This window comes from Magallana gigas, chromosome 8, assembly GCF_963853765.1.
Source record: "Magallana gigas chromosome 8, xbMagGiga1.1, whole genome shotgun sequence".
Classification (NCBI taxonomy): Eukaryota; Metazoa; Mollusca; class Bivalvia; order Ostreida; family Ostreidae; genus Magallana; species Magallana gigas.
This window is the reverse complement of record NC_088860.1, coordinates 27714633-27731594: the sequence shown is the minus strand read 5'-3', so window position 1 is coordinate 27731594 and position 16962 is coordinate 27714633. Positions and strand designations below refer to the sequence as shown.

General features: G+C 32.7%; 1 protein-coding gene across 5 annotated transcripts; it reads right to left on the bottom strand.

The window, feature by feature from the left end:
* LOC105334301 (G2/M phase-specific E3 ubiquitin-protein ligase) lies at positions 1 to 14880 on the bottom strand. 5 transcript variants are annotated; one of them, XM_066068923.1, is made up of 13 exons: positions 14446 to 14880; positions 11733 to 11844; positions 11023 to 11477; positions 10681 to 10734; positions 8833 to 8925; positions 6747 to 6803; positions 4624 to 4689; positions 4438 to 4487; positions 3594 to 3883; positions 2765 to 2946; positions 2149 to 2318; positions 820 to 1037; positions 1 to 351 (listed from the first exon to the last, which is right to left on the bottom strand). In XM_066068923.1, the coding sequence occupies exons 1-13, from the start codon at positions 14521 to 14523 to the stop codon at positions 98 to 100; spliced, it is 2079 nt and encodes a 692-aa protein (XP_065924995.1). In that variant the 5' UTR covers positions 14524 to 14880; the 3' UTR covers positions 1 to 97. The 5 variants fall into 5 exon arrangements, with proteins under 5 accessions (XP_065924995.1, XP_065924996.1, XP_065924998.1 ...); XM_066068924.1 differs by having other exon boundaries at positions 820 to 998; XM_066068926.1 differs by lacking the exon at positions 14446 to 14880 and adding an exon at positions 13592 to 13862.
* Between the last annotated feature and the right edge of the window lie 2082 nt (positions 14881 to 16962).

Below are 16962 nucleotides of genomic sequence, written 5' to 3'. Positions count from 1 at the left end.
ACTTGCATGCATGCATGCACTAGCGTGCTCTTATATTGTTAGTATCTTAACTCTAATCTGTGAATTATACATGGGAATATATATCACCCAACATCTCTTAATGATCTGTAAATAAACATCCCAAATCTAGTGCATTGTCCATGACTTCTTTGAATGCATTGTATGTTTCGGTGACAGGAATGCTCAAAGTGTTGAAGCATGTGTTTGCGTAAGGGGTAGCAAAAACACTGAAGTTTTCATCTGCTTCTGGATGACGAAACTTCAATTTCAGTGGTGGAGAAAACCCTAAAGGGGGGACCGAATCCAAACCAGTTACAAATACCAAGATGGATTTGAATTTGTCAGGTGTATCTACAAAATAAAAAAAATACATGCAGCTACACAGACAGAAATCATAACTTTTTTTCTTTTTTTTTTAAATTTTCATACCTATAATGGTACATATAAGCAATGTGAGATTTATATTTACTGATATAATTTACGTCATGTCTAATTTCAAAGCTCTGTTGATTTGGCATTGAGACTACTGACTCACAGATTTAGAGTTTGTTTATACATGTATGAACTGATAAATGCTTTTGAAAGTCATGTTTGTAATTTAATACAGACTGTTTATATGTTGCATTATTTTCAGTAATTTTTCAATTTCATACATACATGTATATGCATATCTTAAAAGATTAAATAAGTTCATGACAATTTGAAAATATTTTCACAAAGGTGTTGATCGAGGACCCTTAATTATTAATTAATAATTCACATTTATGCATACAATCTCGCACAAAAAGTCTGAATTGTAAGATAATAGATACCAGATACCTTCTATTTCAAGTAAATAATCTCTCCAGTAAGTCTGTATTCTTAATTCATTAATATATTTGTTACTGCCTTCCTCAGAAAATTCAACAACAAACATGTTGTCCATTTCCACCGCATCAACAACAAGATCACTTTTATGGACAAAGAGCCCTCTCATGGCATCAGGATAATTTCTGATCCTGTCAAGTACACCAAGGCATTTTAGACCTTTAGTGAACCTGTAAAACAAGTTTTTGTGGACATTATAAGTTTATGTTTCATTTCTGATAAATTTTCTGTAATTGACGAAAGATACGATACAACTAATCCTTGGTTTATCTAGACCATTAATTTTACATTGATTATTGGTGAGAAAAAATTATGCAAAAACTACTAGTATACAGTCATATATTTTAAATATCTTTTTAATCTATAGTATGCAGTGGGACTTTTTTGGAGACCTACAATTACACTTTGCACACATAATAAAGTTAAATTTTTAATTGGTTAAAATAAGAATGGAGTGTAGTAGCACTAACATATGCTCTTAATTAAGAGTTGTCTACAAGTAATCATTTACTTGAGTTATCACATCGGCAGTACCAGAAAGGTAAATTGGTATGTTTTTTCCAATCTATTTAACACAATCTCATTATTTATCCTAATAATGTAAACAACTAAAACCTCATTTTCCTATATAAAATTTACTTCACAAATCTAATAAAATTCACATTCCCACTCCATTCAAAACTATTCAATTTGTCATTTACAACTACATGTATCAATGATTCTTGTTAAGGTCAGACACGTTCCTCGAGCATCTTTTTGTATATTCTCCTCTTAATAAAGAATTCCAACGAAATTATTATTATTATTTATAATCATTTTTATAATGATTAAAATTTTATTTTTTGATATGTACATGCCTAAGATGGCCGAGTGGTTAGAGCGGTGGCCACTCACTGCTAGGAGAGTAGATTCCATAGGTCTTTAGTTCAAGCCCCGGCCGAGGTGGAGCTCCAACATAGTGAATTTTCCCTATATGCCAAATATTTTTGTATCAGCAATTCAAGTGTATTTTCAAGAAGATTGTATAGGAAATTGCATACTCTAGCATCTTGCAGAAATGCCTTATTCAGGTAAGGTATACTTTTTGTAAGAAAAGTTGTCAAAGTAGTAGTAAATCAATTACATATTCCTGGAAAAAATATAAAATTGAGGAACGTGTCGTCTGACCTTAAAGCACTGCTTTTATGAGATTCAATAACTTGAGTATTCTATTTTTGATATTTCCTGATTTTCACCTTGCACAGGTGAGTTACAAAGCTATTCAACAATATGTCAACTCACTGTTTAAGTGACTTCTCAATCCTTGTGACAGCAATGTGTCTACATAAAGCATGCACAAGCTCATTTTTCTTTTTTGGTACTGCCAATGGAAGAGCACCAATATAATCCAAAAGGGGTCTCATTGGATCCACAGCATCAAAAAAAGACGAAATATCTGTAGATATTTCAATCTGAAACAAAGAAAAAATCTGTAAGAAACATATATACTCCCCCTACTCCTAATTAGTAATATTGAAGTTAAAAGGGTCAATATTTTCACAAGCTATTGAACAGACATGCTATAAGGGGTTTTTTTCTACAGAAAATTAGCAGACAATATCTTAAAATTCCTTATAATGTCCAGAATATAGTATGAACATTGACATTGTGACCTCAAATTAAGTAGGAATCTCCTACTCCTCTGGGGATACATGTACCTTAGTACCAAGATTGATGGCTGTCCAGCAAATGGTTTTTAAGACAGGATATTAATTGATAAATTAACCAATCAACCTGCATATATATACTGACCAAAAGACCAACAGGTGCAAAATATTATACACCTTTTTATCAAATGGGGCATAAAATATAATAATATTATACATGTAATCATTTGGCTTTCATCTATTAAAAATACCTTCTGAACTTGTTGTTTATATTCATCATCAACAATGTCATCAATGGTAGGGTCTGCTGAATCAGGACCATAGGCTAAAAGCCCAAACAAAAACTCTGACATAAAGGTGGGTGCTGGTCCACCATGAACCAAGCAATAGGCTATTATTTTCCCATATGTTTCATAATCACCATTCTCTTCAGCTTAAATAAGAAAAATGAAAGAAATAAGAAGTCCAGTGGCCGCATTGATCACCTGAGCAGCACAAGTAATATGGTTACAATTGAAACAAAACACTCAGTTGCCTCAGCAAGTCATTTTTAACAAGAGGCCAAGAGGCCATGCTCACCTGAGCAACAATTTCCAACTACCTGTACTCTTGAAATCTTTGGGAAAATCTTTAAAAATCTTCTAATTAAAAACCATACCTGGTATTTGGCCAAGAAAGTTAGAACTTATGTGGAAGCATTCTTATGTAGTGTAGATTCTAAACTGTTGAAATCAAACTTGAATCTACACTCCCTGAAGATGATTACACATAAGTAATGATAAGTTTCAACATTCCTGGCCAAATGGTCTTCAGAAGATTTTATAAAATTTCAAAGAAAATATCATTTACTAATTATCTCCCCATATAAGAGGACATGGTCCTTATTTTAAAAAATTGAACCCCCTTCACAAGGATGCTTTGTGTTAGGTTTGGTTGAAATTGGTCATGGTTTTTGAAAGGAAGTAAAAAAATTTTAAAAATTTATACAGACAAACAACAGATAAAATATGACTATAATCAAAAGCTCACTAGAGCTTTCAGTGCAGGTGAGCTAAAAATGAAATATCAAAATTAAATTACCTAGCAGGTTTTGCAAAAGCATCTTTCTTCTGGACTCGCCTTCGAAAATAGAAGACTCTGACACTGCTTGTATTATAATTCTCATAAATTCCCTTGATGGACCCCCATCATCAATTCCCTTTTCCCCTGAGAATCGTACAAATAATGGATGTTCAGCCATGAATTTTTCTCTTTTAAATGATTCTTTTGTGCCCAATACATTGTTTCTATCTACGTTAATCACATTTTTTTTCCCATCAGTTTTTATATTCTCTCTGAGTTGTCTAAGAATTTCTTCAGCTGTTACATTCCTGAAATAGAATACAAAAAAATAGACCAGTTTTTCAATGTCACAAATACCTGTCATGTGTGAATATTAATTAACATGTATCCAAATAAAGTACATGTACCTCACCGTCAATATTTTTGTAAAATTGAGAATTGCTGTATTTAAAGGCTTGTGTGCACTGCTAAAGATCATAAAATAAATTTTTATGATATTTATTAGTTAAAGGGTTATCTCATGTTGAAATGGTATGGAATATGTTAAAGCCCCTTATGATAAACAAGTATTCTAAGAGTATTGCTACATGTACATAGGTAGAACCATTACTTAGGCAGCCAATTATTAATATTCAGTGGTGTTGGAAGCAAATTGAAAGTGGGGGGGGGGTGCTAAACTTATCAGCAATCTTGACAAGCAACAAAAAAAAACCCACAGGATTATGGTTATGTATATATAAAAAGAATTAAAAAAAAACCACCTGATATTTTGAAAATGCTACATTTTTCAGGTCTATGCTGAGATGGAACCTGAAAATGACAATATTAAGTTAGTATTTACCGGTATGACAGGTCTACTTACGTATTACTCTGGGGTAAAACATTATCAGTGGCATCTCTTTTGAAAATGACCTAAAAAAAACAAAAACCAATGTAATACTCATTATTAAAAACATTATTAATTAATGATTGGTTTAGTGCATATATATAAATGTAGCAATTCAGCTATAGTATCTTGAAATTATTATTTCATTTATAAATTAATTACTGTTGGGGTTCCTGAATCAGATGGTACATGTATTTCTGGTAAACTTTTGCAATCCAGTTCTTCTGTCTGTAAAAATTGAACACATATCAAATAATGTAATAAACTCATAATTTAATAATAATAATGAGCAAACGGTGACATATCAAACTGGAAAGATCAATATATTAATATGGATATAGTAGATGCAAAATTAAAATCAACAATGAAGAATTAATAAGCTACAATATAATTTCTAAGAACTGGGTACGATAAACAGCAAAATCGGCCCTGTTTTCAAAGTTAATGAAATTTTAAGTGAAATATTTGGGGAATTGACCAGTTTCAAAACAGTTTGATTTTTGAAAATATCTTCTACGGTTTTCATATAAAAGTTATCTAAACATATCATTGTTTATAGCTATTCAGTTAACCAATAATGTCATGACATCATGAAATGTATTGAAAACGTTCTTCAAATAATAATTACTGAAAGGATGTGCTGGTATAATGTAAAAAAGACATATTTTATCCATTACTTCTTTGCCTTTTGCAGTAAGAAATTAATTTTGTTTCATGTTATATAATTTTATACATTATCATCATAATAGTTTGCATTCTCTCACCAGAGGTCGTGTTACGCAAGTTTCGGTTGCACCCCTGTCAACGCTCAATGTACAAGATTAACGTACAGAGACGATGGGCAAACTGTATTTAAAATCAATGTACCGGGTAGTTGATTTTTTTTTTTATCTAAAAGCATGATAATAAACAAATCAATTTAAATGTTTGATGCATATGAACATCTTGCTTTCAAAGTTACTGTAAGAGCTTTTTAGTTGAGGTAAAAATTAAAAACTGCACGATTACATTATCTATAGTTTGACGGATTTTTGAAAAATTGAAAGGGTATTTTTTCCCGCTCCAGATTTATCGGTGATTATATAGAAATCAGTAACAGTGTCAACTCCTATAATCTTATATAAACTTGCCCACAATGCACATAGCAATATGATCACTATTATTTTTTCTTGTGAAAATAGTTTTTTTAGTTGATTTAATTACTTCAACAGGATTGCAAACATTCAATGTCTGATTTACTAGTATAAATATCTGATAACGTTGTACCAAATATAAAGATGACTACACAAATATCGTGTCTTGAATCTGACTTCTGATTTGATAATAAAGCGGTTTTGAAATTTTAAATGTGTCTGTACAAACTCTCTCTCTCAGCTACTTTATGACGTCATTTGTTTACACTTGTTACGTCATTTATGTAGAGTACAAGGGCACACAGATAACTTCATGTTCATTAAATAGCAATTAAATTATAAGAAATGTTGAGGTTTTTTAAATAATATTTCTTCTTGTATCCATCATGACATCAATATAATTGTATATTTGTTTTTACTACAAAACAATGTTGACCATTTTATCTGCAATACACGGTATGTAATTGTGAGTAATTTAAATACATTGTTTCTAAGGACTAATAAACTAATAAAAATACTCCAATTTCTTCATGGAACAGTTTTATTTTTCTTAAATTTAAATCATTTGTCAACTTAAGTCGATTTTTACTTTTAAGTATTTATTTAGGCGTGGTCATATTAAAGAAACTCATCTTACGTTTTAGCTGATCAATGAAAACATCTATTTTTGTTCATCTTGAAAATAGAAAATAACAAAAAACAAAAGTGGCCACAATCTTGTACATAATTTTTTCCGTTTTTATGTTAATAAGCAGTCTAAAATTGTCCTATTCTGAAATTTTGGTACATGTACTCAGATGCAGCCTTATAGAAATATCAAATCAAACATTACAAAAACCCATATATGTTACAAAATCCGTAAACAAGGTCCGGTTTCGGATTTTACAATTACCAAACGCACGTGAATTTTAGCAAACAAAAGTTATTTTCATACATTAGATGTCCTAAATGAATTATTCCGGCGAACATATTAAAGATATCAATGGCATGTGTTTGATTTTTCACATTTCAACAGGGCCGATATGTTATACTTAGCGTACCCAGTTCTTTCAGAAAATGTTCTTTATCAACTTAAATGCCAGCTAGTAGCTGAAAGTATTTACCGTATGTTAATTGTGTCTGTAAAATATTCTTTTAATAAATATTTCTTACCGTTGGGGTTCTTAAATCTGCCTCATGAGAACATTGGGGCTGATCCAATTTTTCAACCTGTAAGTTAATACACAAAATAAAATTTTAGTGACGACCTAATAAAATATAATACATGTGAGATGATTCAAATGTAACAAATGCTCAGATATTAATTGTGGGAGGTGCATTCATGTATAAAAGCATGTAATTATATATGTGATGAGGAATGATTGACTAAATGACTCTGATTAGTGATGCTTCTTTTTAACACATTTATTTTGCATTATTTGCATGACATTTCAAAATATTTCTAATAAAATAACTAATTTTCACCACATACATACAAGTTGCATAGGTATATAAATCTTAAAGCTGCTTGCTCCGATTTATGTCAAATTTTGTGCAAGCTTTTAAACGATGTTTATGCTAAGTATGTGTACAATAATAGGCATTACAGTAGTTTTCCTGGCCAAATTTCAATAAAAAAGAAAATATGTACAAAATTTGTTAACATAAAAGGGTATCACATTATTTCGCCTCATGTTTCAATTCGCCCCTGACGTCGAGACGTACGGGTATGGTTGTATTACAACTTTGACATCGCTATAAGTAAAGGTTGTAATGTTCCGGCAAATTAAAATTATTTTTAACCTGTTTATTTTGTTTGCTAATATTTCTGAAGTTTGCTTTGTTTACAAGTTTCTGAAGTTTGCTTTGTTTACAAGTTTGCATACCATGCGGGTTGAATAATTACCCAATCATTCGGATGACGTAACCAAACAGTTCCCTTTTCTAAACATTCCCATGATGCATTTTGGTTTGTTTATTCGTTTTCCCAAACAGAATTTATTTCATTTACACTGTACTTTGAATATTTTTAACTTTTAAAGGAGACCGATTCTGCTGGTTTAAATAGGAGAAAGTCTATAACTTTCTAAGATAATTGCTTTGTATGGAAAATTATTTGATACTGTGATAACCAAAAAATCGGACCAATCAGCGTTAAGTGCTATGTAAGCATATGTTCAGGACATATCTTTATAAAATTTAAGTTTTACCCCAAGTGCTTTAGGTTTGCATATTGTACTCTAGCTTGATCCATAAGTTTAATCTAATCCAAAATGGTTAACCTGGTTATTTATTAAGAAAATATTGGATAAAAATGGCTCATTATCTAAATCATGATTGACTTATTCTATGAAACTTAAGATGCATCAGCGTCTATAATCTAGCTCTGATCTATGTATGGCGTACTAAGGTATGGAAATAGTCTAGCTCCAAAAAATTAAACTGTGCTGATACCAAATGCCCAGTGTACTTCGCATCATCACGTTATCCGCCCCTCAGCTATGTTCGATAACTCTAAAATATCTGGAAATTGTTTGTTCATACAATAAATTTTGTTTTTATATGGAAAAACTTGCATGTTTTATATACCTACACAGTCAACAAAGCCATGGCTCAGTGGTATCGCAGAGGACATGACTCACTAAATATCCACAATATAAAGATTGTGCATGGGTAAATCAAGCCTTCTATGCATCATGTAAACTTTTAACCTTTATTCTCTGCCAATGAACCTTTTGTATTTTTAATGGTATATCCAACCTAGAAAATTTGTTATATTAAGTTTGTAAAATGTCTGGATACAACAAATACATTTCTTTCTATTTTATCATACATAACATATGAAGGATAAATAACAGTTTTATTAAAGATGATCAACATACTTTAATTAGGGCTGAGGAGCGGACAACCTTAAGCTCCCCAAAATTAATTAAGTTGAGCTACAAGAGTTATTTAAACAAAATTACCGGCATTTACATCTAAGGAGGTTGGATGGTCAAATAATTCAAACAATTTGATCAATTTAAACATTTTGATTGTGATTTTTCTATTAAATTAACTTGCTATTAAAATTTAGTAAAGAATTATTATAAGCTTTAAATTTGAATATTTTCCTGTATTTTTGTATTATACATAAAAAGTGTTTCTTTTCCTGGAGGTTAGAATTCTGAATATATGGTTTTAAAATGGTGATGTCCATCCAACTCTTTAGAAGTATATACCGGTTTTGTCAATGATAATGTTCTTCAGTAAAACACACCTTTTTGTCTCGAACGTCACCAGATGGTTTCCTTTTCTTGGACTTTTTCAGAACAAGTTTTGGCAGTGGTTCAAAGTCATCATCACTTGCATCCTATATTAATATTAGTTAATTTATAACTTTTCATTCCATATTTAAATTAAATAATTAAGATCAATTAAGTCTTGTGGTGAATTTTTGTTCAGACCTAGGAATTTATGCATATGCATAAAATTAAACACTTTTCTAGATGTAAAAGTACTTATATTTATAGGAGTGACTTTCAAATGACATTGGTAGAAAATCAAGGCTGATTACACCAAACTTTTTTATGCCAAAATATTATACATTGTCTTAAGGTTCCTCCACACCCTGTGACCAGTACTTTTTTGCAAGTACATCACAACATAGCAAATTCAAAGTATTGTTCTGGCTAAAATATTGATCAATTTGAGTGTCTTACTTTGTAGCTCAGTATGTAAGTCATCTGACTGCAGTGCCAATCTGCAGGTACTGGGTTCAAGTCCAGCAGGAGCTTTTTAATAAATATTTTAGCTTTTTTTTAGTTGACTTGCACTAAGTTTTTCAATTTCACATTTTTCACAACAAAAAAAAAATAAATGATTTTTTTCTTTTATTTTCAAGTTGTATGCATAAAGGAATATTATATCTTTCCATTTTACAAACCGGTATATTTGTTTTGATAACATTTATCAAGTTGTGTGAAGGAACCTTAATTTATGACCTGCATTTAAAAAATCAAAAATCTGGCAACAAAAAATGGTGAACGCAAGAAATATATGACAAGAATCCATTCTTAAGGAATAAAGGTAAAAACAAGAGGCCCAGGGGCCACATCGCTCACCTGAGCAACAATATAGCCTTAACTCTGATCAAATTAGCATTACAGTATCAAAATCAAAATATCTTAACAACTAAGTAGAGTAGATCTTGCTCAATTTTTTTTTAAAATCTGCCAATTTTTATCCACATATTTATGTGGTAAATACCAAGCCCCTTTTGTAGTTGTACATGTAAGAAGATTTTTCTCTATTCCTATATAATCCCCCCTCCACTTGTGGTCCAACTTTTCTCTAGGGAATCATGGTTTGGTCAAACTTTAATCTGCACAACCTGTGCTTACAAACAAGTTACTGCTTTTTGGACTGAAAACTTTCCCAGAATATTTTTTTTAAAGATTTTCTCCATAAATTCCTATGTAAAAATTTATCCCACCGTACCATTATGGCCTCGTCCTACCCCTGCGGACCATGATTTAAACAAACTTGAATCTACACTATTTGAGGATGCCTCCACACAAATTTGAGCTTTTCTGGCCTTATAGGTTTTTTTTTAATGAAGATTTTTAAAGATTTTCTCTATATATTCCTATTTAAAAATTAAGCCCTCCCCCCTTGTGACCCCACCCTACCTTTGGTGACCATGATTTGAACAAACTTGAATCTACACTACCTGAGGATGCTTCCATACAAGTTACAGCTTTTCTGGCCTAATAGTTTTTGAGAAGAAGATTTTTGAAAAATGCCAACAAATTTTCAATCATTTTAAATTATCTCCCCTTTAAAGAGGATGTGGCCCTTCATTTCAATGAATCCCCTTCACCCAGTGATGTTTTGTGCCTAGTTTGGTTGAAATTTGCCTGGTGGTTCTGGAGAAGAAGATGAAAATGTGAAAAGTTTACAACAACAATGCCAACACCAACGACAGACAATTGACAAATTTTGATCAGAAAAGCTCACTTGAGCTTTCAGCGCAGGTCAAACAAACTGCACAACACATTTGCATGGCTAGAGAGTCAATTTGCACATGTTGCATTAAAATTAAATAGCTGAACAAATTATATGCTACCTGAACTTTTTCATCATTTTCTTTACTGAATTTGATTTTCTTCTGAGGTTCTCCCTGAATAAGAAATAACTTAAATGGTAGAAAAAATTGAAAAACTTGTCATTGGGATTTGACCTTAGCTGCAGGTATGTAGCTCCTGGTCTAAAAAAGATTTGGATTGACGACCTAGGAGCTATGGTGCCTCCCATAGTAAAAAACTGCAATTTACGGCGCACGAAAAAACAGACCTGCAGCTAGATTTGACCTATCAAAAAGTTAATTTCATAAGGACATGTTCGCCCACTTTCATCATTTTATATTTAAAAATCATAAATAACTAAATGCGTCTCTAAATTCACTTACTGTTGATTTTTCACTGATGATAGGATCTTCATCCCCTATTGATTTACATGAAGTATATAGGTACAATCTTATTGGGTATGTTCGGATTTCACTGTAATAGCCTTCTAAGGTGAAGGGGTCTCCATTACTCAAAACGTCTTTTATCTTTGCACCAGCATAATTTCCAATGTAATACATGTAATCTGTTAAAGGCCCTTGATTCTTATTTTCCCCATCAGGAAAATACAGCTCCAAAAATTTTTCGAGCATTTCTGGTAACGTTGTGTTTTTCTCTATGTCAATTACTTCCTTTCCTCCAGTAACCCTTGAATATACTGAATTTTTTCGTTTTTTATTCATCCAGCCTACATGTACCCGTCTGCTGGTTGAAACCCTTGATCTTGCCGATTGTCTCTTTTGGAAAGTTCTACGAGAACTCAATTCTCGTAATTTAATTAGTGTAGGAGAGTCTGGCACTACAATAACAATTCAAAATAGTTACAATAACTTAATACAGCATTGATCTAAGCAAATAACAAGAATAAAGTACAAGGTTCATTTCTAATTATATTAATTCCCACACACTCACACGTAGTCACACATACACACACACATATATATTTATATATCACATCTTCTCATTATACAAGAGTGAGTTATAGTTCTGCAAAAATAAAGATTTAAGTTTTAAATGCTTGAGTATAATATCTAACATCTATATATATACGTACATTTCATAACTGTTCGGCAACGGTTTCTAAGGCGCGCCCTATCCCCAAAATTTACAACTCCCAGCTTTTCAAACTCGGCATCAGTCAGGTTTACTACTTCCTTAGGCCCAACCTGAAAATCCAAAACAATTTCATGAAATATCCACATTAATTTTTGTCTGAACAGACACATAAAAATAAGAGCATCCTCCACGTTACTTTACTTCATCTTTGAAAAAAGAGTTATTTACACTGACATACATTAATTAATATCAAATTGTCTGCATTTTATAAAATTTGTCAAAAAGTTTAATAACATCCACAAGTATCCAGAATATTTAAATGTACAATATTTTATTCACTTTCTAGTCTTCTTGTGTCATTTACTTCAAAAAAGATATATTTATGTTAAATTATGACTTATCAACTCAATATAATACTAACAGTGTATGAACATTTACTTGCAATTGACAATTTCAAGAGAAATGTAAAATGTTTATCATTATTAATATAGGAACAGATCTGAATCACATGATCACCTTTTTAAATAATTACTTTTGATAACTGTGTCACCTTAAAATTTGATCACTTTGTTGTATATTACTGCAATTCCTATAAAAAGCATTCTAAGAGCATTACATTAATTAAAGCAAATGTCTCCTAGTGCACTCCGAACCCGAATCATAAAAAATTCTGTACACATGTTTTAAATTACCATAATTATTAATGATCAAATGAAACTAAAGCATAAACTTATATGCATTACAAAGATTTTTCTATAAATTCTTTTGATTATACCTTTTAACTTGAAGATCAATTACAAGGTCATGAATGATTGAAGAAGAAAGATTGGAAATATACAGCCTAGGTCATTTCTATATCTTTTACAGTAAAAACAGTTAATATGCCTTAAGGGACATTTAATTGGATTGAAATTACAGATAGGATTCTAAGGAAGTTAACTTTCAACCCACTTCGATCAGCTTTTTGAATTGATTATTATTTAGTAAAATTTTAATTAATGTGATTGAGAAATATATCAATGACATATATATCAGTTAAGTTAAATAGAATATATGCAAAAATTACAGTTATTGCAATATAGGCCTATAAAGTTCAAAATCATCCGATTTTAGGTTGCAATGTTGAGTTAAATCTTTTTCCTTGCCATGAAGGCACATAGGGCCATGCAGTGATTATCCCGTGGTGCTAAGCGGATGAGAGTAATTGACTCCCCCCTGCATGGGACACCAGTCCATCGCAGGTACATGTAAATTACCCCCAGAGTAATTCAATACCTAATTTCAGCTGGGTGGACGAGACAATGTAGATAAAGTGCCTTGTCTAAGTGCACAACATCAAGTGACCACAGTGGGGTTTGAACCAGCAACCTTTCGATTACTGGACTAATGCCCATGACCTGGTGACTGAGCCATATGCTCTTGAGATTGCCATACAATCTACCAATTTCAATAAATTTTATCAAAACTTTGGTCATTTATCTAATGATATCAAATTAATTTTCTTGTAAGTTGCTCTGTAAAGATTTGATTGTACATATTATCTATATACAGAACTATAATATTTATATTGATATGCTGTCGAAAAAACCTATAAAGTTGAGTGAAATTAAATCCATAACTATATATAATTTCATTTACACAAATGGGTATATTTATTCTTATTTATTATATTACGTTGCAAAGTAAAGTATTAAATCTGAAATCTAATTATTTATCTTCCCGATAAAACAATTCTGTCTGCATTAGCTATACTGATTTGCAGCTATGTCTATGAGAATAACAATCAACTTATAACAACCGGAACCAAAATGAATTTCAATTAGTTAATCCAATATATGTAAAAAAAAAATTTCTCACACATCCGTTTCATATTGTACTGTTCAGCTGCCCATTTCATTGCCACGCAATCTCAATGTGTTTTGACTGTAACATATGGAAATGATGTGAGCTATATACCAATCTTGCCAGTTAATGTTTAACTAAAGTCTACCCTGTTTAATGATTGATGACATGTATTCGCATATGACAGGGGAAATTCGGATTGAAAGTTGGCTTATTTACTATTTACAGTTGTTTTTAGAGTGATTTTAAACAAATAAAGTATGGATAATATACTATTTCATATTTTTTTATTTTTCCAAGAAAATTATACCGTGAAATGGAGGGGGGGGGGGATGCCTAACGTACGGTTAGGCCTAGTCGTTATTGTTACTAAACAGAGGCTGTCTGAGCACTAAAGTCTGTCCAATGTTATTGCTTCCATCACTTTTTGATGATTTTTGATAAAAATACACACACCTGTTAAAGAAATACAGTTGAAATCGATAAAAGGGAAAATATCTAAGATATCTTCATTGACACATAATCATTTTTCACTCATAAAAGTTAACAGGAACTGTACTGTCAGTGAGGCTGTCTGAGCAGTATAATTTAAGCAAATGGGAATGGGGCAAACTTTTGGCCCCAGCGAAGGCTTATAAATTATGTTTCATTATGTTAGAGATTTGATCGGAAAGCGATATAAAATTTCAATTAACGTTAGGCCTATATAAAGTTTTAGCTTTCTTACACATGTAAGCATCCCCCTTATGAGCGGACCACGCTCCCTCATCAAATACAAATAGTTCAATGACTGGACAGACTTAAAAATTGTCAGTAAAATTTGCACACATTTTGCCTATAACAATTATACATTTAACCGGCTTTATTACCTTGTGGTCCTCGAATAGCCCTTTAAGATTCCCAAGACCAATCTCATCCAGAATTTCATCCATTATATGGTTAAGCATGCGCAGTCTTATATTTCCGGACACGACTTCCTACTAGACTGTGAAACTTGCAAAGTTGCGTTAGCGCGACGGCGTGTTGTGCAAAGTTGTGTTAGCGCGACGGCGTGTTGTGCGAAGTTGTGTTAGCGCGACGGCGTGTTGTGCAAAGTTGTGTTAGCGCGACGGCGTGTTGTGTGTTAGCGCGACGGCGTGTTATGCAAAGTTGTGTTAGCGCGACGGCGTGTTGTGTGTTAGCGCGACGGCGTGTTGTGCAAAGTTGCGTTAGCGCGACGGCGTGTTGTGTGTTAGCGCGATGTCTCGTTTATCTGAACGCGATGTCGCGCTAACGCAAATGGCCCTATCCGGACACCATAGTATGAAATATATGATTGGTTAACTCCTATTTTTAGGCCGAGTTATCAGTATACGCTTATGCAATGCCAGAGCTGAAGGATTTCTCAGAACAGTTTATTTCCCCCCAATATTATTCATTCAAAATCGACTATCCCGTATGTTTAAATTCTGTGCTAAACTCTCTCTCTCTCTCTCTCTCTCTCTCTCTCTGTGTAAACGGGCGTTAAACCATAGCCTCAAGCTACGGTCCAGAGTACGGCGTTATAAAAAATATAATATCTAAAAGTTGCATGTGCTAAGCGTTCATTTCATGTAAATACCGTAAATGTATAATGCACATGTATTACCTACTAACTTGCCAGTCAAAGTGATAGGTATGAATTTCTCGATTTCTACACCTTTTGATCGGCAATCGACAGTCAATAAAAGTATTGAACGATGGTGTGAAAGAACGAGACGGAAGTGGAGAGTGCAAGGAGGTTTGTACATGTGCGTCTTCATTAGGCAAGTGTCCGATTCGTTTCTCTTCTGTTGCCCTATCACTTTCGGTGTAAATATATATACTAAAATATCCACAAACCATTTACTGCAGATTTCTTTATTTTACCTGTCTCTGAACCCCCGATCACCCGCTCCATACATGAACACTGGTTTGTTTACATACATAAAAAATACAAGTTCTTGATCCGCTTTCCGAGTACGGTTAAAGGTTGTTTAATAGGAGAAATTTTGGGGCGGGTAAAGCTACAATTATTAACAGTAGTAAACTAAATGAAGAATTATTTAAATGGATTATTTGCACAAAATGTGGTATGGTATGATGTAAATATTTTAAAAAAAAAGTGTTATTTTTATACGCGGCAAATTGCCGTAAAGTTCTTTGTACATGTAAGTATTGTATGCACTGTAGCTTTATATTTTCTAACCCAAAATTTATACACAGAGCTACAGCTATATATGTTATGTACCGTATGTATTGTTTTATCACAAGTGTACACTTTCGAAAAATAGCCCAATTTCGACAGTCACGAGTACCCATGTGAATTTTTCATTCTCTGATATGTTGTTGTTCTGTCCGTGCATAATTTAATTAGTCTTAGTTAACCAGCAGCCAATCAGCGGTAAGCTGAATCCACCAATAAAAAAACTGTAGTTAAGGTGCGGGTATTGTTTATGTATGACGTAGCTGAAAAAGTTGAACGCCGATGACTACCGAATATCGGAACATAATTAACGATGCTATTAAATACGAATTAAATTATAAACTAAGGAAAGCACGGAATGTTTTATTCATAGTGTTTTGTAAGGACCTGTACCGTGAGTGAAAGAGTCGTCGATTTATATGAAAGCTTTCATGCCATAAAATCAGGTATCGTTGTCGTGAATATTGCGGACCAAAGAAATTAAATAAAACAGAGCTCACTGAACCTTTAAAAGCAATAACCATAAGCAGGAACGTATGTACTAACGGGATAGGCAACTTCTGCATTCGCCATGTTTACCTCCCATGCTATCACGCGAGCCTTGATAAGTTTGTAGAACTATTGTCAATCCAAGTAAAATATATAGGTTTTTAAAGCCATCTGGTTAGACCATCGTTGGGGAGGCACTGTACTCGAGAACTCGTGTCTCAACTTGTTAAAAGCACCGAATGTTTTACCTAAGATCACACATGTGTTTTCTTTTAAAGTTTATATTTACAAGCATTGCGATTGGATCAGCTACTCGCAGCTGCAGCCAATCATAAAACGGAGCTTGTCACCGAGTTTTTGTAATGAAATCCGCCAAGGGTTTATGGGAAGCAAAGTGGACCGAAAACCCTTGGCTAGCGAAGATGATTTAGCACAGAATTTAACCAATCATATAGTTTTCACACCGGCGGCGTGTATAATTTATGCATGACGTAGCTGACAGAAATGATCGTGACGCTATAGGAAAAGTCAAACCAAATCGGTTTTGATAATATAACTCATGGTCATATAATTTTCTAAAAATAAAATAGTGATATGGTAAAAAAGAATCAAGCCTTATCCCGGCATCTGAAAGTGTCTAAATATCTATATGAAGCAAACTTATCATTCTGCAGATGTATGCGGGCATATCTAC